The sequence below is a fragment of the Heptranchias perlo genome, chromosome 24, assembly GCF_035084215.1.
Source record: "Heptranchias perlo isolate sHepPer1 chromosome 24, sHepPer1.hap1, whole genome shotgun sequence".
In the NCBI taxonomy this organism is placed as follows: Eukaryota; Metazoa; Chordata; class Chondrichthyes; order Hexanchiformes; family Hexanchidae; genus Heptranchias; species Heptranchias perlo.
This window is the reverse complement of record NC_090348.1, coordinates 18,680,336-18,702,527: the sequence shown is the minus strand read 5'-3', so window position 1 is coordinate 18,702,527 and position 22,192 is coordinate 18,680,336. Positions and strand designations below refer to the sequence as shown.

General features: G+C 38.6%; 1 protein-coding gene across 11 annotated transcripts in view; it reads left to right on the top strand.

Moving 5' to 3' along the window:
* Positions 1-22,192, top strand: part of anks1b (ankyrin repeat and sterile alpha motif domain containing 1B) — a 738,433-nt gene that overhangs the window by 96,581 nt on the left and 619,660 nt on the right. For 6 of the 11 annotated variants that reach the window (XM_068004841.1, XM_068004848.1, XM_068004844.1 and 3 more), the window contains exon 2: positions 21,104-21,139. The exons of the other annotated variants lie outside the window; for them this stretch is intronic. In XM_068004841.1, the coding sequence (XP_067860942.1) occupies positions 21,104-21,139 (36 nt within the window). The remainder of the gene's footprint in view (positions 1-21,103; positions 21,140-22,192) is intronic. 11 annotated transcript variants of the gene reach the window in all.

Here is a 22,192-nt window from a genome sequence, read left to right as displayed (position 1 = left end):
TGGAGTTAAGATACAGATCAACCATGATCTAATTGAATGGTGGAACAGGCTCAAGGGACTGAAATGGCCTACTCCTGTTCCTATGTAAATAGGTCTGGTGTCATCACTAACTTTCTATAGGGATTTGAGCCCTGCACATCTTACTGTCTTTACATTTGGTAGTTTGACAAGTACCACCTACAGCTCCTGAGGTCCATTATGCACATGAAATGGTGACAAAATTACCGAATGCAAGATCCTTAGTTTGCCAAGCCCACCAACATTAAGACCATGCTGATTAGAGCACAGCTGCACTGGTCAGGACACTTCATCCATATAAATGATTACAGAATGCAAAAAAAAACTTCTATCGCGAACTTGAACAGCAGAAGCAGGCAGGCAGTGAAAGTGAGATAAGGACGTGCTCAAGCATAATAACAAGTAATGTAATATCAATGTTGACAGCTGGAAAAATCTCATGGCTGATCACTTTAGCTGGTGCATAGCAATACTTGATGGTATCACCTAATATGAGCACCAGCATGTTGATTTCCTTAAGAAGTGGTAACAGTAGAAACACCAAAGCCAAAAGCAACAGCCTGTTTATCCCAGATAAGCTGTTGGATGTTTGGATGTGGGTTTGCTTGCCTCTTATGTTGGTCTTAAACTCATCAGTGCAACCATCAAGACTTATTTTCTTTCCAGCAAAGGTTGTCATCTTTGAGTACAACCCACAGGATTAAAATAACTTGTTTTGAGTTGTAATCATATTTTCTTGAGCTGCATCCTAGTGCTTCATTTGCTTTAAGAACTGCCTCACCTGAACTGGGTTCTCCTCGTGAACATTTAATAATCACGCCTAATCTCGTTCTTCTCCTTTGCCAATAGACATCTATACATTGTGTATACAATAGTCCCTGTTACCATTTTGACTGTGTGATACATTACAATTATGCACATTAAGTTCTAATTGCTTTTGATTAGCTCATCCATTTGTAATGACTCCTTTGCATGCCATTGATCTCTCTGATACATGTCACCTGGTCACATAACTGGCTGTCATCAGCAAGCTTTATAGTAGTGGATTTCTCACCATGAGTTCGAGGTTATGCTGTTGCTAAGGTCAGAGTGAATGTGGGGGAGGAAGGCACACTGGTAGTGAAAGAATTTGAACTAGATCTCCCCAGACAGTGAAGGAAATGGCTTTTCATTGGTACCTGAAAAATAAATAGTTTTTTTTAATTAACTATTGATAGATAAATAAATACCATAATTATGTGAATAAATTTCTGCATATCATATGGGGGAGCAAGTATCTACTGTTCATTGATTCTAGGGTGTGGCATTTTATATCAAGGATCAAAAATACATAAAACTTTTGCATATTTTTTTATTTGCCTCTTTCCTTCATTATCTAACATCTCTGCAACTGCACTTGTGTATTTAAGCAGTTTGGTAAAACATTTTAAATTCAGCATTTATATTCAGAACACCCTTCCAAACTTTGAGTGTGGTACAATTCTAATAGAAGTTGCTGCCTATTTATATGAACAGAATAATCATTTTTAAATTCTCAATATAAACATATAAAAGAGAGCTGCTGTAACCATTTAGAATACATAACAAAATATAAAGACTCCACTTTGATATTGGCATTGCTTAAAGTTGCATTTGTTGTATAATCTGTAAATAATTTGAATATAGTAACCAACAACTTTTTCAGGAAAATGACTGGAAAAAATTGAAGAGTTCATGCTTTACCTTATATGATGATTTTTAAAATTCTTATTGCTTTCACTGTCCTAAAGATGCTTTACCTGAGGGTTTCATTCTCTGTAATTTTTCATTGAAATGGGCAAGGCTTGCAAACAGCAAGCCCTTGGGCACTCTGGCCAGTTTTGCTATTGATCATTTCCAGAAGTTGTCAGCACAGCTGTATGCTGGGGGCCTTAGGCTGCTATGCTGATTAATCTCTTGATCTAAGGCTTGGGAACCTGCATGGGCTCTCAGCTCAGGCTTCCAGCACACACCTCAGATGGAAAATATTGTAATTTTTGTGCCTTTATTATTTTACAAAGCTTATTTTCCACTGTAATTTAAAGAACAAAGTTTAATCACTTTTTTTTGTTCCCTGAGGATTGGCAAACATGGTGGGCCCCACATTGTTCAAAACTGGCCTCTAGTTGGTGCTGAATAGTCTGGTTTTCAATCAATTGAAGGTAAAGATTTCAACGGTCCAACAGGCCATGTCTCTGTTGTGACCAGGCCACAACTTTTGATGTCATTTTTAGCAGCCAAGTGCAAATCAGCACCCTAGTAGGTGCCTCACAAATAGGCCAACTCACCAATGGCACTCTGAAGGTTAAATAAATCACAGTTGCTATTCCTGTTTTGAGCCAAGAGTTTATTTCCTCTATTGGTTACACACAAACTATCTTTCTTGTACAAGTCCTCGTAATCTAAAAATCTGCCCAATAATATAAAACCAATTTGCACGGCAGTCACTAGTCACTCATTGACGTTATCCTGTTCGTACTTATGCTTGGATGGAATAATGTTGGTGTGATCAGATCACTGAAGTTAGTCTATGGCTGCAGAAACATGGAGATCAGTGTAAAATGAATGAACCTCATGAAGAAAAAAAGCATTATCTAATCATTAATAAAAGTAAATTTGTGGAAATGACTTCCAGTAAATGCCTTTTTAAAAACTGGTTAACAATGGTGTTGAAGTCTGTAAGTATGTGTAGACACAAATCAGTGGTATTCATGATGTTCTCCACCTCCACCATTTGTTGTCCTTGGTAGACACGATGCTCAGTGCCTCTATCCACAGTCTGCCAGCTCTGTGATATTGCTTAAGCCATTTTAGATTTATACAAATAAATACAGAAGAGTTATCACGTTTAAGTGAGTAACCGGAGTATATTACCTGGAAAACAATACTGGGATGGTGGAAATACTATCTGTGGAATGCAAAATTGAGATAATAAATAGACTCCTAACTGGAGATTTATTAGGTTACTTCAGAGCTCAGGAAAAAATTCCATGGAGCTTTATTAGGGAGGTTTAACCTCTGGTTAGTCACCTCCTGGGGTAGGTTCCAAGATAGGGTGAATTGTATTTGGGCATTAGAAAGAACATTTTGTTTTTCCTTGTGTTTTTAATAGCACTGGAAACAATTCAGAGAGTATCACTTTTGAATTCAACTTACCCACTACACCTTTGTAATCCATCTTTAATTCCTCTGATGTACTGTTCATAATTGTCTGCACATTTAATACTGAAGTCAGTTGAACACATTCATTTGTTTTTTATTTTAAACATTGGTTTTGTTTTAAACCAGCATGTCTCACACGTTCGGCCTCTCACTAAGCTCAAAGTAAGCCAAAATTTCATTTCAATCAAAACTAAAGGAAAACTTTGGAATTTGTTTTAAAAAAAATTCTTAACCTTTTTACCCATCAGTTGTGCTTATGTAGTTCAGCTCTGTGTGGTAGTGTGTTCCAGACGTTAGTTGTTTTCAAATGTCTTTCTCCATCATAATAATAACCCCTATTTTGTTAAAAACATTTCCATTGAATTACATTGGTTTAATGTGCACTTCCTTCATGGACTAGCTTAGACGTGAAACTACATTGATTCCACAAAAGCAAACACATTTTATAAACAGAGATCTAATTTAATGCTACAAAAGTCTATTTTATTTAAATTTACACTGGTGGATCTCCCAGGCATTGCTCATACTAAGTCACAGCATACGTTGTTTTATAATGCCAGGAGAATTGTACCATGAAAGGCGCAATGCATTATTATGTAATACTAGCAGATCTCCTGTAGCGTTCAGTTAGAGATCACATTGTTTCTGGGGGGTGGGGGAGGGAGGTTAACTTATCACCGTAAGAATTTGGAAAGATGTTTGTAAGAGACCTTCCCAAAGATAGAGGAGTAAGTGTTAGTTGTTTGGTTCCTGGAAAATAAATATAGTATTTTTCTCGCCCACTACTGGTAGACAATTAAGTAAATGTGTGCCTTTCACTTATCACACTTATTACATAGCTGTTTATATATGGGGGCATAACTCTATTTTACTGACCATCTGTTTAGGGTTTTACTTTTTTTATAGTGAAAGCTAAGAAATACACAAAACTTAAATAATTTATTTGGATCTTTCCTTCTTTTAGCAAAAGTCCCTGCAACAGTACTTGGTGTTAGCAAAAGGTTGTCTTTTGTGATCCCTCTCTCTATCTCTCTCTGATCACTCCTCTTTCTCTTTCTCTCTCTGTCCCTCATGCATTTCTCACTGCCCCCATCTCTTACACACGTTCGACTTACTATAAGTTAGAAAAATTCTACAATTTACCTCCGAGCCCTCAGATAAAAGTTCCATATTTTTATGGTTTACAATTCTTTTCAGATTTTTAATTCAAGACAAAATTAAGCACAAACTTCTGGGTTTTTTCATTGAGAGTATTCATTTTGACAGAGAAAAAAAACTTAATCTATAATTGGCTTATTGCTAGGGCAATCCAAAACTAATCCCACTGTCCTACTCTCTCTCCATAGCAGTATATCTTCCTCTGCTTCAGTTGTTTGTCTGCATTTGTTTTAGAAGATGCAATCGCCTCTGCCTCAGCTATTTCATGTGGCAAAGCAATCTCTACTAACGACTTTCTTGGTGACAGTATTAAATTGATGACTCCTTGTTATTGACTCCCCAACCAGATTTATCTTTGCAAAACCCATCATAATTTTATAAGCATTAAATCTTCTCTCTGCTGTAGTTGAAATAGTCCCATTATCTCAGGGGTTTCCTCATATTTATAGTTCCATAAATATGATGTCATTCTGGTGAATCTATGCTGTACATTCTCTATGGCTTTAATGTCCTTTCTGTAATGGGTGCCTAAAACTACATACATGACTCTACATGTGATTACATTTTTACTCTTGTACTCTCTCCCCGTATTTATAAAACTCAATGTTATTGGCCTTTATAGCTTTATTTATCTGCGCTCTCGCTTTCAAGAAATTATGTATTTGAACCTCCAGGTGTCTCTGTTCATTCGCACCCTTTGTCATCTTTCCATTAAATCCATAGTCCCATTCCTTATTTTCCAAAACAAAGCATTACTTTTACACATTCAATTAGTCTGCTAACATCTCTACCTTCCTGAAGTGTTTCACGGACCTCCTCAGTGCGTGTGCGTGTGTGTGTCCGTGTCCGTACTGACCCTGGGGTGTACCACTGTGCAATCCTTGAACGATTTGAGCAACATCCGTTAATCCTAACCCGTTTGTTGCCTGTCTGTCAAATAACTTTCTATCCACGCTACTCCATTTCCTCTTATGCTGTATGACTACTTTTTTGTAAGTAGCCTGCTGTGGGACATCTTGTGACACATTCTCAAAATCCATATACATTATATCCATTCAGTCACTTCAAAAACGCTCAAGTTTGTGGAATATGGCATGCCTTTAACAAATTCATGCTTGATTATCCCATGCTTTTCTAATTCTTTGTTAATTTGATCATGAATTGTGGATTCTTAGTCTACCCAAAATGATTAATGTAAGGAATCTTACAACACCAGGTTATAGTCCAACAATTTTATTTTAAAATCACAAGCTTTCGGAGATTATCTCCTTCGTCAGGTGAGTGAGTGAATGAGAGGTTCTCAAATCGCATATCTTACAGGCTGGGACACCATCACACCAATCAAAGGTGTCGTTGGTGTTCAGACAGGTTAGCCACGGAAAACAGTAGGTCCCAGTATACTGAATACACAATGTGTCAAATTATACAGACAGAGAGAAAGAGACCCGAAAGGCAGAGAGAGAGAGAATTTCCAGTTGTATTAAAAACAGATAACTTTTTTTTCCTGCTAGTGGGGTTACGTGTAGCGTGACATGAACCCAAGATCCCGGTTGAGGCCGTCCTCATGGGTGTGGAACTTGGCTATCAATTTCTGCTCGACGATTTTGCGTTGTCATGTGTCTCGGAGAACGCTTACCCGAAGATTGGTGGCTGAATGTCCTTGACTGCTGAAGTGTTCCCCGACTGGGAGGGAACCCTCCTGTCTGGCGATTGTTGCGCGGTGTCCGTTCATCCGTTGTCGCAGTGTCTGCATGGCCTCGCCAATGTATCATGCTCTGGGGCATCCTTTCCTGCAACGTATGAGGTAGACAACATTGGCCGAGTCACAGGAGTATGAACCATGTACCTGGTGGGTGGTGTCCTCTCGTGTGATGGTGGTATCTGTGTCGATGATCTGGCATGTCTTGCAGAGGTTGCCATGGCAGGGTTGTGTGGTGTCGTGGACGCTGTTCTGAAAGATGGGTAATTTGCTGCGAACGATGGTCTGTTTGAGGTTGGGTGGCTGTTTGAAGGCGAGTAGTGGAGGCGTGGGGATGGCCTTAGCGAGGTGTTTGTCGTCATCGATGACATGTTGAAGGCTGCGGAGAACATGGCGTAGTTTCTCCGCTCCGGGGAAGTACTGGACGACGAAGGGTACTCTGTTGGTTGCGTCCAGTGTTTGTCTTCTGAGGAGGTCTATGCGATTTCCGCACCCATGAGGACAGCCTCAACCGGGATCTTGGGTTCATGTCACGCTACACGTAACCCCACCAGCAGGAAAAAAAAGTTATCTGTTTTTAATACAACTGGAAATTCTCTCTCTCCCTCTCTGCCTTTTGGCTCTCTTTCTCTCTGTCTGTGTAATTTGACACATTGTGTATTCAGTATACTGGGACCTACTGTTTTCCGTGGTTAACCTGTCTGAACACCAACGACACCTTTGATTGGTGTGATGGTGTCCCAGCCTAATATAAGATATGCGATTTGAGAACCTCTCATTCACTCACTCACCTGACGAAGGAGATAATCTCCGAAAGCTTGTGATTTTAAAATAAAATTGTTGGACTCTAACCTGGTGTTGCAAGATTCCTTACGTTTGTCCACCCCAGTCCATCACCGGCATCTCCACATCATACCCAAAATGATGTTAGACTAATTCATCTATAATGACCCAGTTTATCCTCTCTCCATTCTTGAACAGAGAGGTTATATTGCTTCCCTCCAATCTTACAGCACAAGTTGCATATCTAAGGAGAATTGAAAACTGTGGTCACAGCCTCTGCCATGTTCTCTCGAACTTTTTTCAACACCTTTACTACAGTGCAGGCAGACTTTTTTTAGGGCAGTGGAGATTTCAGAAATAAATGAAGTTGGGCTGCACAAACTTCAACTTTCTTTATTGCAGTAGAGGAGTGTGAAGTTTAGCCAAGAGTGAGATTTTGCCAGACACAAAAATGACAGCCTCCTAAATGTCACAGGTTATAAATAAATGGAAGGATTTCTCCGATAAAATACAAGGATTGATTGGCAAAAAAAATTGGAGCCAATTTTTTTTCTGGAGTGATTGATCAGTTCTGTGGTTCTTTCTGGTTCATTAATGGTGGCTCTGTTCCTTATTGATAACTTTTGTATTACTTGCAGAGTGAATGGAACTGACATTTTGATTCAATTACATTTAATCAGTCAGATATTTGATTGGCCGTTTATGAATCATGATTTTTGCATTACTGATGCATGACACCGTTGTGGTGTGATATGTTTTGAAAAGTGCAATGCTGCAGACACAGACTGGACATGAGATTTATTGAGGTAGGAGTGAGCAGGTGTCGATGTAATGATGCTGAACTTGTAATTAACTATTCCTGTTGATGCGACACACCTGTGTCTATATAAAAGCACCCAGAGTGAATCAGCTCGTGCTGAACTGAAGTAAAGAGAATTAACCTAGTTTGCTTGAGTGGAGTGAATTTGAATTCTCCTTTTTAATCATTACAGAATGGTGTCATAGGCACTGTGTTGTTATTGCGGGGAGTTTGAGAAGTGAATAAATTTCATGGAACAATGAGGAATAATATTGAAGCAAAATTCTTATGTTTTCCTATTGTATCAAGTTTGATTTATGAGGTCACTTTCTGATTGTTCGCTCTCAATTGTCCTAATTAAACATTTTTTTCCCCCCAATCCATCATACTGACTGCTGGAAACAGTCTGTGCTATAATCAATAGTATGTGCTGAAATTCAAAAATCCTGCCCCTTGAGGTAATGGGAGAAAATGTAGTTTTAATTTAAATATTCTAAGTGTTTGGCAGCCCAAGTTCATAATACTTGAATACAAATCTACTGCTGCTACAATGGAGCTCTTCAGAATGAAACTTGCACATTCTTCCAACTTTTAGATTTTAATAACATGGTACAAGCTATGTATGGAGTATTTCAGGTAACTCTGAGTCAAGGAATCCATCAGGTCTAGATGGAAGTTTCTGGACCCCCATTCCACATTTAGGATACAGATCTGCTGCTGAAATTGGTTTCATTGATCTTTGCCAAGCCTATGTTGTCTGTCAGTTGTATGCCTAGCTTCTCAGAATAAATGTTACTGTAATACAAATGGAATCAATATGGTGGAATTAAGGACCAAACTGTAGGCAATATGAATATAGGTCATAGCTTCTACTGAAATTAAACTGACTTCTTAATTTTGTTTACCAATCCTCTACAGTTTATCACTTTTGTTCTCATTGATTGCCATTGGCTCCTTATCTTTAAAATCCTTATCCTCATTTTTAAATCCTCCTTAGCCTTTCCCTATGCGACCTCTGCAATCTTCTCCAGCTCTACAACCCAGCACACAAGCCCTAGTCTTCAAATGCGGGTCTACTGTGTTTGTCTCTTCCCTCCTGCCACTCCATCATCATTAGCAAAGAGTGCACTCTGGAACTCTCTTCCTAAACCCCTTCAGCTTGCTACCCATTTCCTCATCCTCAAAGGCCTCTTCAAAATCTATCTCTTGTTTCACTCAGTCATCTCCTGTAACTTCTTTCCCACTTCCGGCTTGGTGTGTTCTGATATCCTGCAAAGTGCTTTGGGACATTTGTTACCTTAATGGTGCTATATAAATTTATGTTGTCATTTAAATTGAGGGTGAAACAGGAAGAAGTAGTATTATGTCCATGGTCTCATGCTATGATCATCTGGATGGGATCTTAGTAATATAACCACTAGACTACTAGCCATTTAAAAGGTATGCAGCTAACCTACTTTTCAAGGCTAATTACTGAATCAAATGTTCAGTACCTATATGGTCGCTACTGCGCTGCATGATGTACATGAACTCTGTGGGGATCTGATTGAAAGAGGACTATGTTATTTTGTACAAGTGTAATTGCATAGCATTAAATTTAGATAAGCTCCAGCATTTGTTATAAATTGTAATTTAGCTCCTTAACCAGTCATTAAACTGTAGAGGATTGGTAAACAAAATTAAGAAGTCAGTTTAATTTCAGTAGAAGCTATAACCTATATTCATATTGCCTACAGTTTGGTCCTTAATTCCACCATATTGATTCCATTTGTACTACAGTAACATTTATTCTGAGAAGCTAGGCATACAACTGACAGACAACATAGGCTTGGCAAAGATCAATGAAACCAATTTCAGCAGCAGATCTGTATCCCTCAAACATTGTGGTATTATAACATAGGTTGACAGGTTCTGGGGTATCCTATCAAAGTTCATGAGCTGAGCATGTACATGAAAATGTTGTTGCTACTCTGCAGTGCTGCATGTGGTCATCTTATTCCTGAGTCAGAGAAAGCTCCCATCACCTGTGTGCTTCCTGCATCTGTCCAATCTGCACCTGAAGTTATCAATAATTATGCAAATTACAGACCCCCCAAAAAATTGACTGCTATTAACATTACCATTCTCGTGAGATTTGCGCCAGTTCTTGGCCATTTGCAACTGACTTTACACCAACACACTAAAATTGACTTGAATGATTCCTTGCTATACAAATGCTGGTCATGCTAATGCTGCTGTTGCATGTTGTGAGGCTAGATAGTAAGTGCCAGCAAGCTGTTTGGCTCCTGGTGACATCAGAGTTAAACCTAAATCTTTTCTCACCCAATGTTCATACATGTGCACTTCTGGATTGCTGGATAGTGATCAGGAACCAGAATCCTGCTTGAACCTCTCCCCTCCCCCCACCCTTAACGTAGAGGGATTCAGACCAATTAAAACACTGGCTTGACAGATCAACTAACTCGTAAAAACATAAGAAATAGGAGCAAGAGTAGGCTATACGGCTCCCTGAGTCTACTCCGCCATTCCATAAGATCATGGCTGATCTTCGACCTCAACTCCACGTCCCTGCGCAATTCCCATATCCCTTGATTCCCTTAGAGTCCAAAAATCTATCGATCTCAGTCTTGAATATATTCAATGACTTAGCATCCACAGCCCTCTGGGGTAGAGAATTCCAAAGATTCACAACCCTCTGAGTGAAGAAATTTCTCCTTTATCTCGGTCCTAAATGGCCGACCCCTTATCCTGAGACTATGCCCCCTAGTTCTAGACTCTCTAGCCAGGGGAAACAGCTTCTCAGCATCTACCCTGTCAAGCCCTCTCAGAATCTTATATGTTTCAATGAGAGCACCTCTTATTATTCTTCTAAACTCCAGAAAGTAAAGGCCTATTCTACTCAATCTTTCCTCACAGGACAACTCTCTCATCCCAGGAAACAATCTAGTGAACCGTTGTTGCACTGTCTCTAAGGCAAGTATCCTTCCTTTGGTATGGAGACCAAAACTGTACACAGTACTCCAGGTGTGGTCTCACCAAAGCCCTGTACAATTGCAGCAAGACTTCCTTACTCTTGTACTCCAACCCCCTTGCAATAAAGGGCAACATACCATTTGTCTTCCTAATTGCTTGCACAGCACAGCAATGGAATTGAACCTTCCTGATCTGTATGATCATTGAGAGAGCACAATGACTTTGTTGTTGCAAATAAATGCTAAATTAATTGTCAATGCCATTTGTGCATCCAGGGGCCACTTTTCCAATACTGCAACTTGTGAATTGAAAATCTGCAAACAGTATTTGTGGAACAATTATGGAAAAGTTATTGAACAGTGCATTTTTACTGATCTGCAAAAGCTTTGTGAATAGGTGTTTTAGTTAGCACATCATTTGGAGTTTTAAAATGCTCTATTTTCATGGAAGAAAGAACAGCGACAGCACAGAAAAATATTTCATTTTACAGCCATTGAGTTTTATCCTGTTTCTAAAGTTTGACCTGGACTCTTATGCTGATCCATTTCTGCTAATCACATATTATTGATAATTGTCAGGAAATTAAACCTATTAAAATTTTTATTACAGTGCTTGGAGAGGATGAGCTCTATTTTTAAAAGAACTTTTGATATAGTGGAGTAAAATATTTATAAAGTGGAAAAAACGTGTGGGTTACCACCAAATTTTGAACAAATGCTAGTTAAATTCATAGTATATATTTCATAGAATGAGACTTGGTGCCAAACGTTTGAAGATAAATTTGTTCTTTTTCTGACACAGACGTGAGTAATTTCTGTTCCATTGTCTGTTGAAAAGGCATATTTATATAAAAATATTTTAATAAAAATATGCCTTAACTTTTTTTAAAGTCACTTTTATTTCAGTGGAGCTTTGCCTACTGTCTACCCAGCAGGTGGTGCATTTTTCTGAGCTTGTATGAAGTTGTGGCCTCCATTTCAATCAGTAGTTTTACTCAGGGATGCATTGGACTCCTCCCCATTGGTGATGTCACTGAATGGTCTGCAGAATAAAAGACTTTTCTTCCCCTTTCAGTATGTCATGCAGATAAAAGTATGGTGTAATTTGCAGATGCTATCACATTGAGAGTCTTTATACTTCTTTAAAAAAAAATCTACTTTTAACTCCTTTGAGCTGTTGTGGAGAAAACTAACTATTTTGGATCTGTGCAGTTACCTCTCGACCAGATACTTAGAGGTGAGCAAGATTCTCATGTATTGATACATCTTTGAACAGGCACTTGTGAAAAAGTGCCTGTTTTTAGTGTCTCCTATGGATAGTCAGGGTAAGAGCTAGAACTTGCCACAGGAGCAAACATCCATAGTCACAAATAAGAAGCCCAGCTCTTTTCCATTTCAATTTGAACCCTGACCAATCAAAGAAAATAATCAAGTATTTCTTGATTATTTACCAGTTGGTGGAAGCAACATTGATGATTGTATGGCCACGTGCGTGCACAGCGTCATTTTTAAAATAATGAGTGCACGGAAAAGTGGTTCATGTTGGAACAGGTATTCAAGTCAAGTTCTGAATATGAATTATTTAGAATTGTGCTAAAGTAACCCTTGCTTGCAGTTTTGTAAAATAAATGCTTAACCCGGGTTTCTTCAGGGAAATGGCTAAGTACAGAGCTCATAAATGAAAACAGAAAATGCTGTAACTACACTTCAGTTCAGTCGACATTTGAAACAGAAATGGAAGTGAACGAATTAGGTGGAATCTTTTATCTCGAACAGTTCTGAAGAAGGGTCCACTCAATGCAGTTTTTTTTTTATTTCAGATTTCCAGCATTCATGGTGTTTTTTCTTTTTGGCTCTCAAGTGTGTTGCATTTTGACAGAGCCAGAATAGAATGGTGTATTAAATTCAGACTTGGTGCTGGCATGAATTCAATTTATATACTGGTGCTACATTGACTTTTTAATGCAAACCATAGAGATTCCTATGAGACTTGTGCTGCTCAAAATTACAGGCGATGGGTGATTAAATAGGCCATTCTTTTTCTCTTCCCCCCTTTTCTCATTTTGTGTTTCCTTTTAATAGTCTGGTATGGCAGCAGGTCACCAATAACCTGAACAACAGGAAACAATTCCAAAGTGCTGCTTGTTTTTTGAAAAAAAAACCCTGGAAAGAAGCAAGTAAAACTCTAGCGACACCACTCAACACAATTTTATTTAGGTTGATAAAATTATATGTGCTTACCAATTTTAAAATAAAATACCATACATGCCTCTGGTGCTTTTAGCAATAACTGCCTCTCTATATATTGCAGTGGGAAAAGTTACATTTTTCTTTGCCAGAGCAAACCCCAATTTAACTAGCAAAAAAATGCACTTTGTTAATTGAAATTCTGCTTGGTGTCAGTTGTAAGTGCAATTAGCTATAGAATGTAGACATTGTAAAGTTTTAATCATTTGACTGCTGACTACCGTCACTTGCTCTTCGGTTCGATAAGCAATATCCGCTGTGCAAATTGGCTTCCACATTTGCCTACAAAGCTACAGTGACTACACTACAAAAGTAATTCATTGGCTGTGAAACACTTTCGGACATCTTGAGGATATGAAAGGCACCATAACAATGCAAGTTCTTTCTTTCTTACGATTGTGCTGTTAATTAAAAGATCATACTTTAGAGGCTTTTGGTAAGTCTGAAGAATGCTCTCGCATCTTAACTGGAGAATTGAACTTTCTGGGTTTACTGGGAATTGCATCGCCCATGTGCAACATTGCATCGTGAAGGTCTAAGAAATCACTATCACTTATCAAATTGCAAGATGTATGTTCTAAAAAAGGGAATTTTGATCCTTTGTGAAGTCATTCTGTGTTTTTTGTATCGTAGTTTCAGTTTACTTGCTGTGTCTTTCTGTTTCTTTTTATTATTCAATCTGTAAATAAATCCAACTATTGGTTTTAGTCTGAGCAGTGATCTGATGGCTTATTATTTACTGCTTTTCATGTGATCTCTGATGCACTGTATACTGTAATCGGGTAATAATTGTTAATCCTAAGAATGATATCTCTCTCATCTCACGTATAAGGGTGCAGCTTTCATTTGCTTACAGAAACTACCTTCTCAGATGTGAATGTAAAGCAAAAGTGTTGGGAAGAAAGCCTGACCAGTTAGAGGACTATCATCCAGCATGTTATTCCAGGCATGCTTAACTACATAGACTGGGTCTGATAGTGGCCAATGCTGGCCTGTTTACAAGAACTTTCTAGCTGGATTTACTCAGCCATATGTTATCTCAGTTGGCTCCCCTGTTCCATCCTGTAAACATTGACTGGACTTCAGCTTGTGACCTGACCTGGTGGTCACGAGAGAAATGTCCTGAAAGGGATTGCTGTGTGTCAACTGCGTCCATAGCAAATAGTAATAATGAATGTTTTGAGGTGTCTTATAGGACACTTCCCAGAAAGAAAATCATTTGAACTTGACAACAAAAGCACTTGCAGTAAACCCTGAAACTGCAAGGGAGTCTTCAAACTTTAGTGGGTTAATAAAACATTCTTCATATTAGGATGACTTAAGGGTGAGGTTTAGGACATAGCTAGAATTACTGTCTCCTGCTAATTCATTCTGGATTAAATATGCAGCACAGTAATTTCACTGCAGTATATGGGTGAGGCTTTGCTAATGTTAGGGAGTTTGATACTGGTTTTTTTTAGTAGGATGAGAGAGCTCTCCTACTTGGAGACAGCGTACAAGCCAAATGAATCTCAACAAGATGCAGCCTGTCTAGTTCACTGGTGTCCAAGCAAGGGAGTGATGCTCAAATTAGCATCTTAAAGGAGTAGATAGCTAGACAGCTGATGCCCTCAGTTGTCTCATCACCCAACTCCACGTGCAAAATTTATCTGGGGATAATCCATTGGATACCCCAGTTTGAAGAGTCCATGGAGATAGATTTATTCATCTCTCTCTGGAAAAATTTTGTTCCAGGATATTGGCCAACTTGGAGGCTAGGGTGTTTCTCCTTCTCCTGAACACACAAGCTTCTGTATGTTTTTCTTCTGTTTCCCCTGATTCTGCTGGCAATTCAAAAGGTTTGTGTAGGCAGTCGGCAAGTCATCCTGATGACCCTGTGTGGGCTGAAGAAGTCTTGATTTGTTTTCGTCCTGCGAGCAGATGCTGTTCTGTTACCCTTCAGGAGAGAGAGCTCTCAAATGGGTCTTCATTTGAATCTCGAGACATTCCACCCAATGGCCTGGATATTGAAAGTAATCAGCTCCTGCAATGGGGCCTCCCAACACCTTCTTAATCAATTAGTGCAGAACACCCACAATCAAGACATGTAATACAGAAGGTCAGAATTTTATTTTGTGGTGTTTCATAGAGTCTATTAATCTTATTACTCACAATGTTTCTCATTTGTTTTCAGTTGGTTTACAACCTAGTTCTATTCGAGTACATTTTGCAGCCATTTTGGTCTTCCATGCTTTGTTTTCCAGTTTGTTAGAGGATCACCATTGATGAGGGCCATCTGAGAATTATGATCAGACAGGCTCTCATTGATCCCAAACTGGTATTACATAAACTAATGCTTTCTCCAATTTGACCATATGCAAATTTGTAATATCAAGTTTCGTTCGTGGAGAAGCTGCTTTATTGGCAGCCTTACTTTGGGCCTGTAAAGGCAGTGAGCTGCAGCCTCTCATTATGGATAAATATGACTTTTTTTGGCATTCTGAGTAGTCCTTGAGATTCATCCAGAATTCCTACATGGGATTACTGTCCCATTGTTTTGTCCACTGCCCTGTCAAAATTGGAATGTCCATTTCATTCCTTAGATGCTTGCAGAACCCAGGTGTTTATGTTTATAGAAAACAATTTGTAGGTTCTGATAGTTTGTTTCCTGTGGTGTAAAAACCCAAAGTAAATAAGTGACCAAATGGAGGATAGCCAAGTGGATGATTAAGTACATTTTTTTGTTAGATAAGAGTATTAAAGAAAATGGAGCAAAGGCTGGTGAATGGAGTTGAGATACAGATCAGCCATGATCTAAATGAATGGCAGAACAGGCTCGAGGGGCTAAATAGCCTGTCCATATGTTCCTATTTTACATTACATTAGGGAATCCAGAGGGCAGGTTAAAGGGCAGAAACATATCTCCCGTCTTTCCCAAAATCATTTGATTATATAGACATATGCTATGTTTCACTGTATTTGCCTTAATTGATGCAGTACGGTTAATAGGGTGGACTTTCCTCATTTATGTGCGTGGCGAATACTTAGATCACAGATGCAGCAAAGAGGAAAAAGGTGATAACCCCCCCCACCCCCCCCCCCCCGCAACATTAAACCCACTTTCCATCCTCACTGTGCCAAGCTAGGATTTCCTGACATCCCCAGTCTGATGTCAGTGTGGTTGCACCTGCAGTAGGTGCAGGCCCAGCCGTGGAACAGAAATGAGGCAGGAGGAGGTATTCTTGGCCCCTCACTTCATTTTGCTCTTCGGCGGACTGTTGAGTGCCTCATTGGGTGGGGGGAGCATGTTAAGAAACATGGAGTTGCAGCTTATGCCAGGATCTGCATGGACTGGTGGGTCTGCAAGGTTCCTGGGATCATTCTGAAAATCAAAGACGAATCCAGGATAATCCTGTCCATATCTATCCATCTCTTTTCCCCCTTCCCACCGCCTAATACAATCCTTGCACCTTGGCGGCTGCTACTCTCCAAATGGTCCAGGACAGGAGGCTTGGGTGCTCCAATGTAAAAAAATGTAAATATCACTGAATTTACTGTGTTTTAATACATCAGCCAGAATGAATAAGAATATTTTTGACATGACAACTAGTATTCTGCCATTGCAACAAATATTAGGGGGAAGAAGTTATAATTAAGCGCATTTTGTACAGCCATGCAAAGTGACCTTTAATACGGAAACCTCTTTAAACTGTTAAAGATCATGAAAACTGAGCTGTTTATTGATTTCAGTTAATGCCAATTCAATTATAACATGCCCTATGAATAAATTGATTGCAACATTGCTAAGGCATTCTGCCTTGTTCATCTCACTATGTGATATAATTTTAATGAATTTTCATGGCGAATGGAAGTTTTGATGGCAGTGTTACACATATATTCTAAACGAAGTTGGTTTTGAAGTAGCTAATAGGCTTCTTCCATCAGCAGCTTCCCTGATGGTAGAAATTGATCTTCCAATTCTGGGAAATCTATACATGCACAATTTCTGCTTGCCGGATACAGAGTGTGCGCACTCTCCATGTCGGGACACACCCCATTTACCCAAGCCCAGGGAGCTTCAGTATAGGTTGGCAGAGACTAGGCTTAGGGACCCTCCAGTTTGAGCAGGGATACTTCTGAAGTTTAAACAACTAAAAGTTTGCAGCTTAACAGTACAGAGCACTGTTAAGCACTTCACTGCTTTTTGAGCTAGGACCACCCTACCCCTGGGGCATTGGCTTCAAATGTTATCTAGAGCTGAGTTGAAAGAATCCCAGTCCTAGTGACAGATCGACCCCTCCAGGTTCCATTAATGAGCCAGACTGGCTAGTCAATCATCAAATGTGTCCTGCAGGCTATCTAATTTATATATTGGATTACTGAGTCTGCCATAGAAGAGACTTAGTTCTGAACTTTCATTGCCAGGCATGTCATGTTGGAGCCACTTTAACCTCAAAAAGACCCTCTTTAGCAATCTTCCCCCATTCCCTGGGATATAGGACAGTTGTTTTCTTAAATAAAAATAAGTGTACATGTAAAATTTGCAACTGTTTTGCAGAGAAAAGATGTGCCATTTAATTATCAATGGTCAAATTGTGGAGTTTTCAATCTAAAATCAAACAGACCTACTAAAATTTAGAATAACTTTACCTGTTTTATTTTGCTACCTTGACCAATAAAAAGGCCATGTTCAGGGCCATTTGTTTATAGCGATTGAATATGTCAAATGTTATTACATGGGATTTTGTTTTTTTTAAACTGGTGTTTTGCTGTTTGAATTTCATGATTCCATCCATTTATTCATGGAAACTATAAATGACCGTGGCTATATCGTGCATTATATTCTGTGTTGGAGATTAATTTACATGAATGTATTACATTAGAGTTGTAACATTTCAGTATGTGGTAAACAGCACTTCTGCCTTTTGTGCACCATAGAATTTCATTTGGTGAGATTGCCATATGATGTAGTACATGTAGTTGGTGCTGCTTGAATGCTTTTCCCTTGATGCAGATCCCTGGAGGGTTGCTAAAAGCTGTTTTCAGATTGAATCTTGACTTAATCAGCAACAATTATCAACATCTAGTTATTTAGCTCCAAAATGTAAAATGTACATTAAAGGTAAGCCTTCTAATTTTAGGGTTAAACCTGATAATTATCCCCAAAGAATGAATTCCAAAATTAGTTAAATCTGGAAATGTCACTATTGGTATACTGCAGTTCTAGTGTGACGCACAATGTTCCTGTTTGGTGCAAGGAGCATCAATGATACCATGAACGTGGAGCCCACCTTCAGTTACCAGTGTAATGCACATGTAACTAAATGAAGTTCCATGGGAGAGGAGGTGTTGATGCAGGAAATGGTGTGTGTCCAGTTCTTGTAGTATTCTACTTTGTGAAGACATTTGTAAACATTTATTATTTAAAGTATTTAAAAAAAATTCTTCCAAAACTGTTTTGCTGATTAAATCCGAAGTGTCCTGATTATGAGCATTCTGTTTTAGACACCAATTTGCTAGCAGCTGATTTCACCAAAAAGTGAAAATCAGAAGGCCTACTTGTAGGCATTGGCCATTGTCTCCTTGAATGTTCCTTTTGCTTTTGCCTTCTGTTTGATGGGTATATTTGCTCATATTGAATGCAACATGTTATTGGCCTATGAATTGAGTCATAAATTGGAAGAATTTCAATTTAGACTTTCCTCAAAGAAGAAACTGCAGTTTAACATTTCCCTTTCCTTGGGTGCTATCCATTAGATATGTCATGCTGAGTTTGCATTCAAATTTATTAAGCCATTCAAGTATTTCCACTGCATGTATGGCAACCAATTATTACTATTTAATATCTGTACTATAAGTCAAATACTCTAAGTGAGATTTAAAAGCACTTGATTTGAATTTAAATGTGGCAAAGAAATTTGGCCAATTTTATTTTGTAAAAACCTTTGTTTTTATAATTGTATATTATAATAGATCATCAAATGAGTGAGCAGAGAAGTGCAGTGGAATTATCCAATTGCTGCCACCCATTTATAATATACGCTTGAATAGAGCTGTTTGGCACTTTTTCATTTCAGCCTAGTGCCTGATTCCAGCTGAGCTGAGTTGTCTTAACAGTGGAAGTCCACATCGATGATTTATTAATAAATGACATAATACAATTCAAGCTAAATAGTACTGTGTTTCATGCAAATCATTATGTAAATCCATTACTTTGCAACCTGGAGAAGTTCTGACTTGCGGCTTTGATATTTTCACACAGCTGTATTGTTTGCCTCGGTGCAAAGATCCACATATAGTTTGTTTCAACATAAAATTCCTGTTCCACAATAGAAAAGAAAGTTGGGAGAGGTGTATAATGGGTGGCTGAGCTGATAGTACCCGTTATACACTGTTGCCAAAAGTTAAAATTGCCCTCCAAATGTTGGAAATAGGGATTAAAAATAGAAAATACTGCAAATACACAGCACGTTAGTCAGCACCCATAAGGAGAAAATGCGTTAACTTGTTTTATCTTTTTACAGATGTTGACTAAGCTGCGTATTTTCAGCATTTTCAGTTTATATTTTGGATTCTACCAGTACTTAGTTTATCCCATATTTTCCACTGCTGTTTTAAAGGAGCTGGGGAATTTAAGCTGCTGTACTCCAAATTCCTGGAATAGCCTGCTCTGAAAACTCTGCTCAAGTACACTATATTGGCTACTGTGGAAAGTTTCCACTGCAGAAGATGCTTTGTCTGTTGTAGTAGGGACACTTGCAATGTGAGTTTTAAATATTTAGTACACTTTTCATTGTGATTTCTACCACATGATGCACTCAATGACATCGCATGGCATTTTGCATTTCAAGCATAGTAGCGTATATCTTGTACAATTAAAGTAACGCATCCACCTTTAAAGCTGAACAAGTGGGGTTGGTTCTGCAGCTACAATTAGTACTCATTCATGACCGCTTGCTTTCTGTATTTTATAGCACATCTACAGTTATACGATCATTTTTTCCAGTTCTGAGTGCGTAACTAGATTCAGATTCCTGTAAATGTGTTACGCAGTCTGTTTGTCGTTTTCTGCCCAAATGGAGTTCAGATGTATGTCTAGTGGATTCTAATCTGAATCATCTTGTAGTAAAACGCTGTAAATGTGCAGAGAGCAGTGAGGTGAGCCAACAAAGTGGTTTTGGGAGGGAGGACAGGGATGATTGCTGAATGAGCAGCTTCCATTGGTGGAGTGGAGAACAAGTAGTAATCTGGGGTCAGATGGAGGTGCAGCCAGGAAAAGTATTGCGGGGGGATAATGCTTAGATAGGGTGGATTGAACCATTAAACAACTTAGATGAGGAGAAGAGTTTTCAAGTCAATTCGCTAGTGCACAGGGATCCATTGGAACCTGGCCAGGAAGGGGTGAAAGGTGTGTGGACTTTGTGCGGGAGCAGTGGAGTTCTGGATTAGCTGGAGTTTATGAAGGGTAGAAGCGGAGAGGATGGTAAGAATTGTAGAATGATACAGCCCAGTAGGAGGCCATTCAGCCCATCGTGCCTGTGCTGGCTCTTTGGAAGAGCTATCCATTCGTCCCACACTCCTGCTCTTTCCGTATAGCCCTGCAAATTTTTCCCCCTTCAAGTATTTATCCAATTCCATTTTGAAAGTTGCTGTTGAATCAGCTTCCACCACCCTTTCAGGCAGTGCATTCCAGATTATAACTCGCTGTGCAAAAAGGATTGCATTGGTGAAGACGGTCCTCAAGCTGACAAAGGCATGGATTCGGGTTTCAGTAGCGGTGACAGATAAGTAGAGGCATAATTGGGAAACTATCATCCTGTCAGTCTGGGATGAATTCAGACCTAGGGAGGTGCAAATTCCAGAGGTGAAAGGGCATTGTGCTAACCCATTGTGCTGTGACTATTTAACTTTACACTATTGGCAGGCAGTAATAACTGATGTTTGTTCGGTTCCAGAAGTCAAGTACGGAGAGTGCAATTTACTAGATATTCTTAGTTTGACATGACGGATACAGAGAGAAAGAATAAAACAAATGGAGGCAATTTTAGTCTGCTTAAAATAAAGTTTCAAATGTTTTTCCTACAGTTTTGAATTGAACTCAGCTTTCCAAGATAAAGCTAATAGCAAATACGATGTCTTGTAGGTTATTCACACACATAAGGAAAGTTTCCACTCGACGAGCTCATTAAAAGTTTAAGAACTGACTTTCTTCAAAAGTACTCATTGTTTATAGCTTTAAATTTATTCATTTCATCTTCTGCCTTCCAGGAAGCGGTTTCTGCACTCCAAACTGTCACCCACAAGGTAGGAAACCTTAAAATGTGGACATTAACAAAATGCCAATTTGGCAGTAAAACTCCTGACCCATTTTATCAGTTCAAACTTCATTCTCTCTAAAGTGAATAGTGTAGTTATTTGCTTGTGCCTGCTCATGTTGAGATATATTTCAATATCATATATAACTTGGCTCTGCAGTCATTTTTATTATGCAGTATTGGTTTACTGATCTATTGTACTTTGTCATTTTGACTCTATCCCACTCAAAAATGATCAGTTGTTCCATATTAAGTTGTGAAAACTCTCTCTTAAATAGCTTTGAGTTAATTGTATAACTATTTATCAACAAATCAAAAGGAAGTTATCGTAGTTGATTTTGACTTTGAGACCTCATATTGGTTAATTTAGTGCTTCTATTAAAATTGGTGCTGTTGTAATGTCAAGCTCGTTAAACATTTTGGTATTGTTTAAAATGTTACAGAATTGTTACAGAAAGTCCTTACATAAGATATCTAAATTATTTAGCACTACTGTTTAAAGAAAAGGGAAAATGTAATTACGTGAGAATACTTCAATTACCATAGTTTGGCAATCTTTAATGAACTGTTGAACAAATAGTCTTTTCTGACAATTTGTAACATTCCTAAACACTAGTCTCCACAAGGTAAAGTTTGGTAGATAAAATAATTTTATTTCAATCTTTCAAATGTAAAGTATTTGGACTTCCCGAATAATTCTGTATTTACTCTGTAGGGTTTTATTCATGTAAAAGAAAGAGACTTGCATTTATGCAGTTCCTTTCATGACCTCAGGACATCCCAAAGCGCTTTAAAACCAATGAAGTACTTTTGAAGTGTTGTTACTGTTGTAATGTAGGTTTGAAATTGAAAAATTTAGTTTGAAACAAAAAGATAAAAATTTTCATTTTTTCTGTGTTGATCCAGCATATAATGGATATCTAGGTATGGTTACAAAAAAATAATCTCATCTTGTAAATCGCAAGAGCAAAGCTCAAACAGTTTGTTGCCAATGATCCCAGGAATGAGATTATTTTACTGCAATCAGTCCCATCTGCTTCTT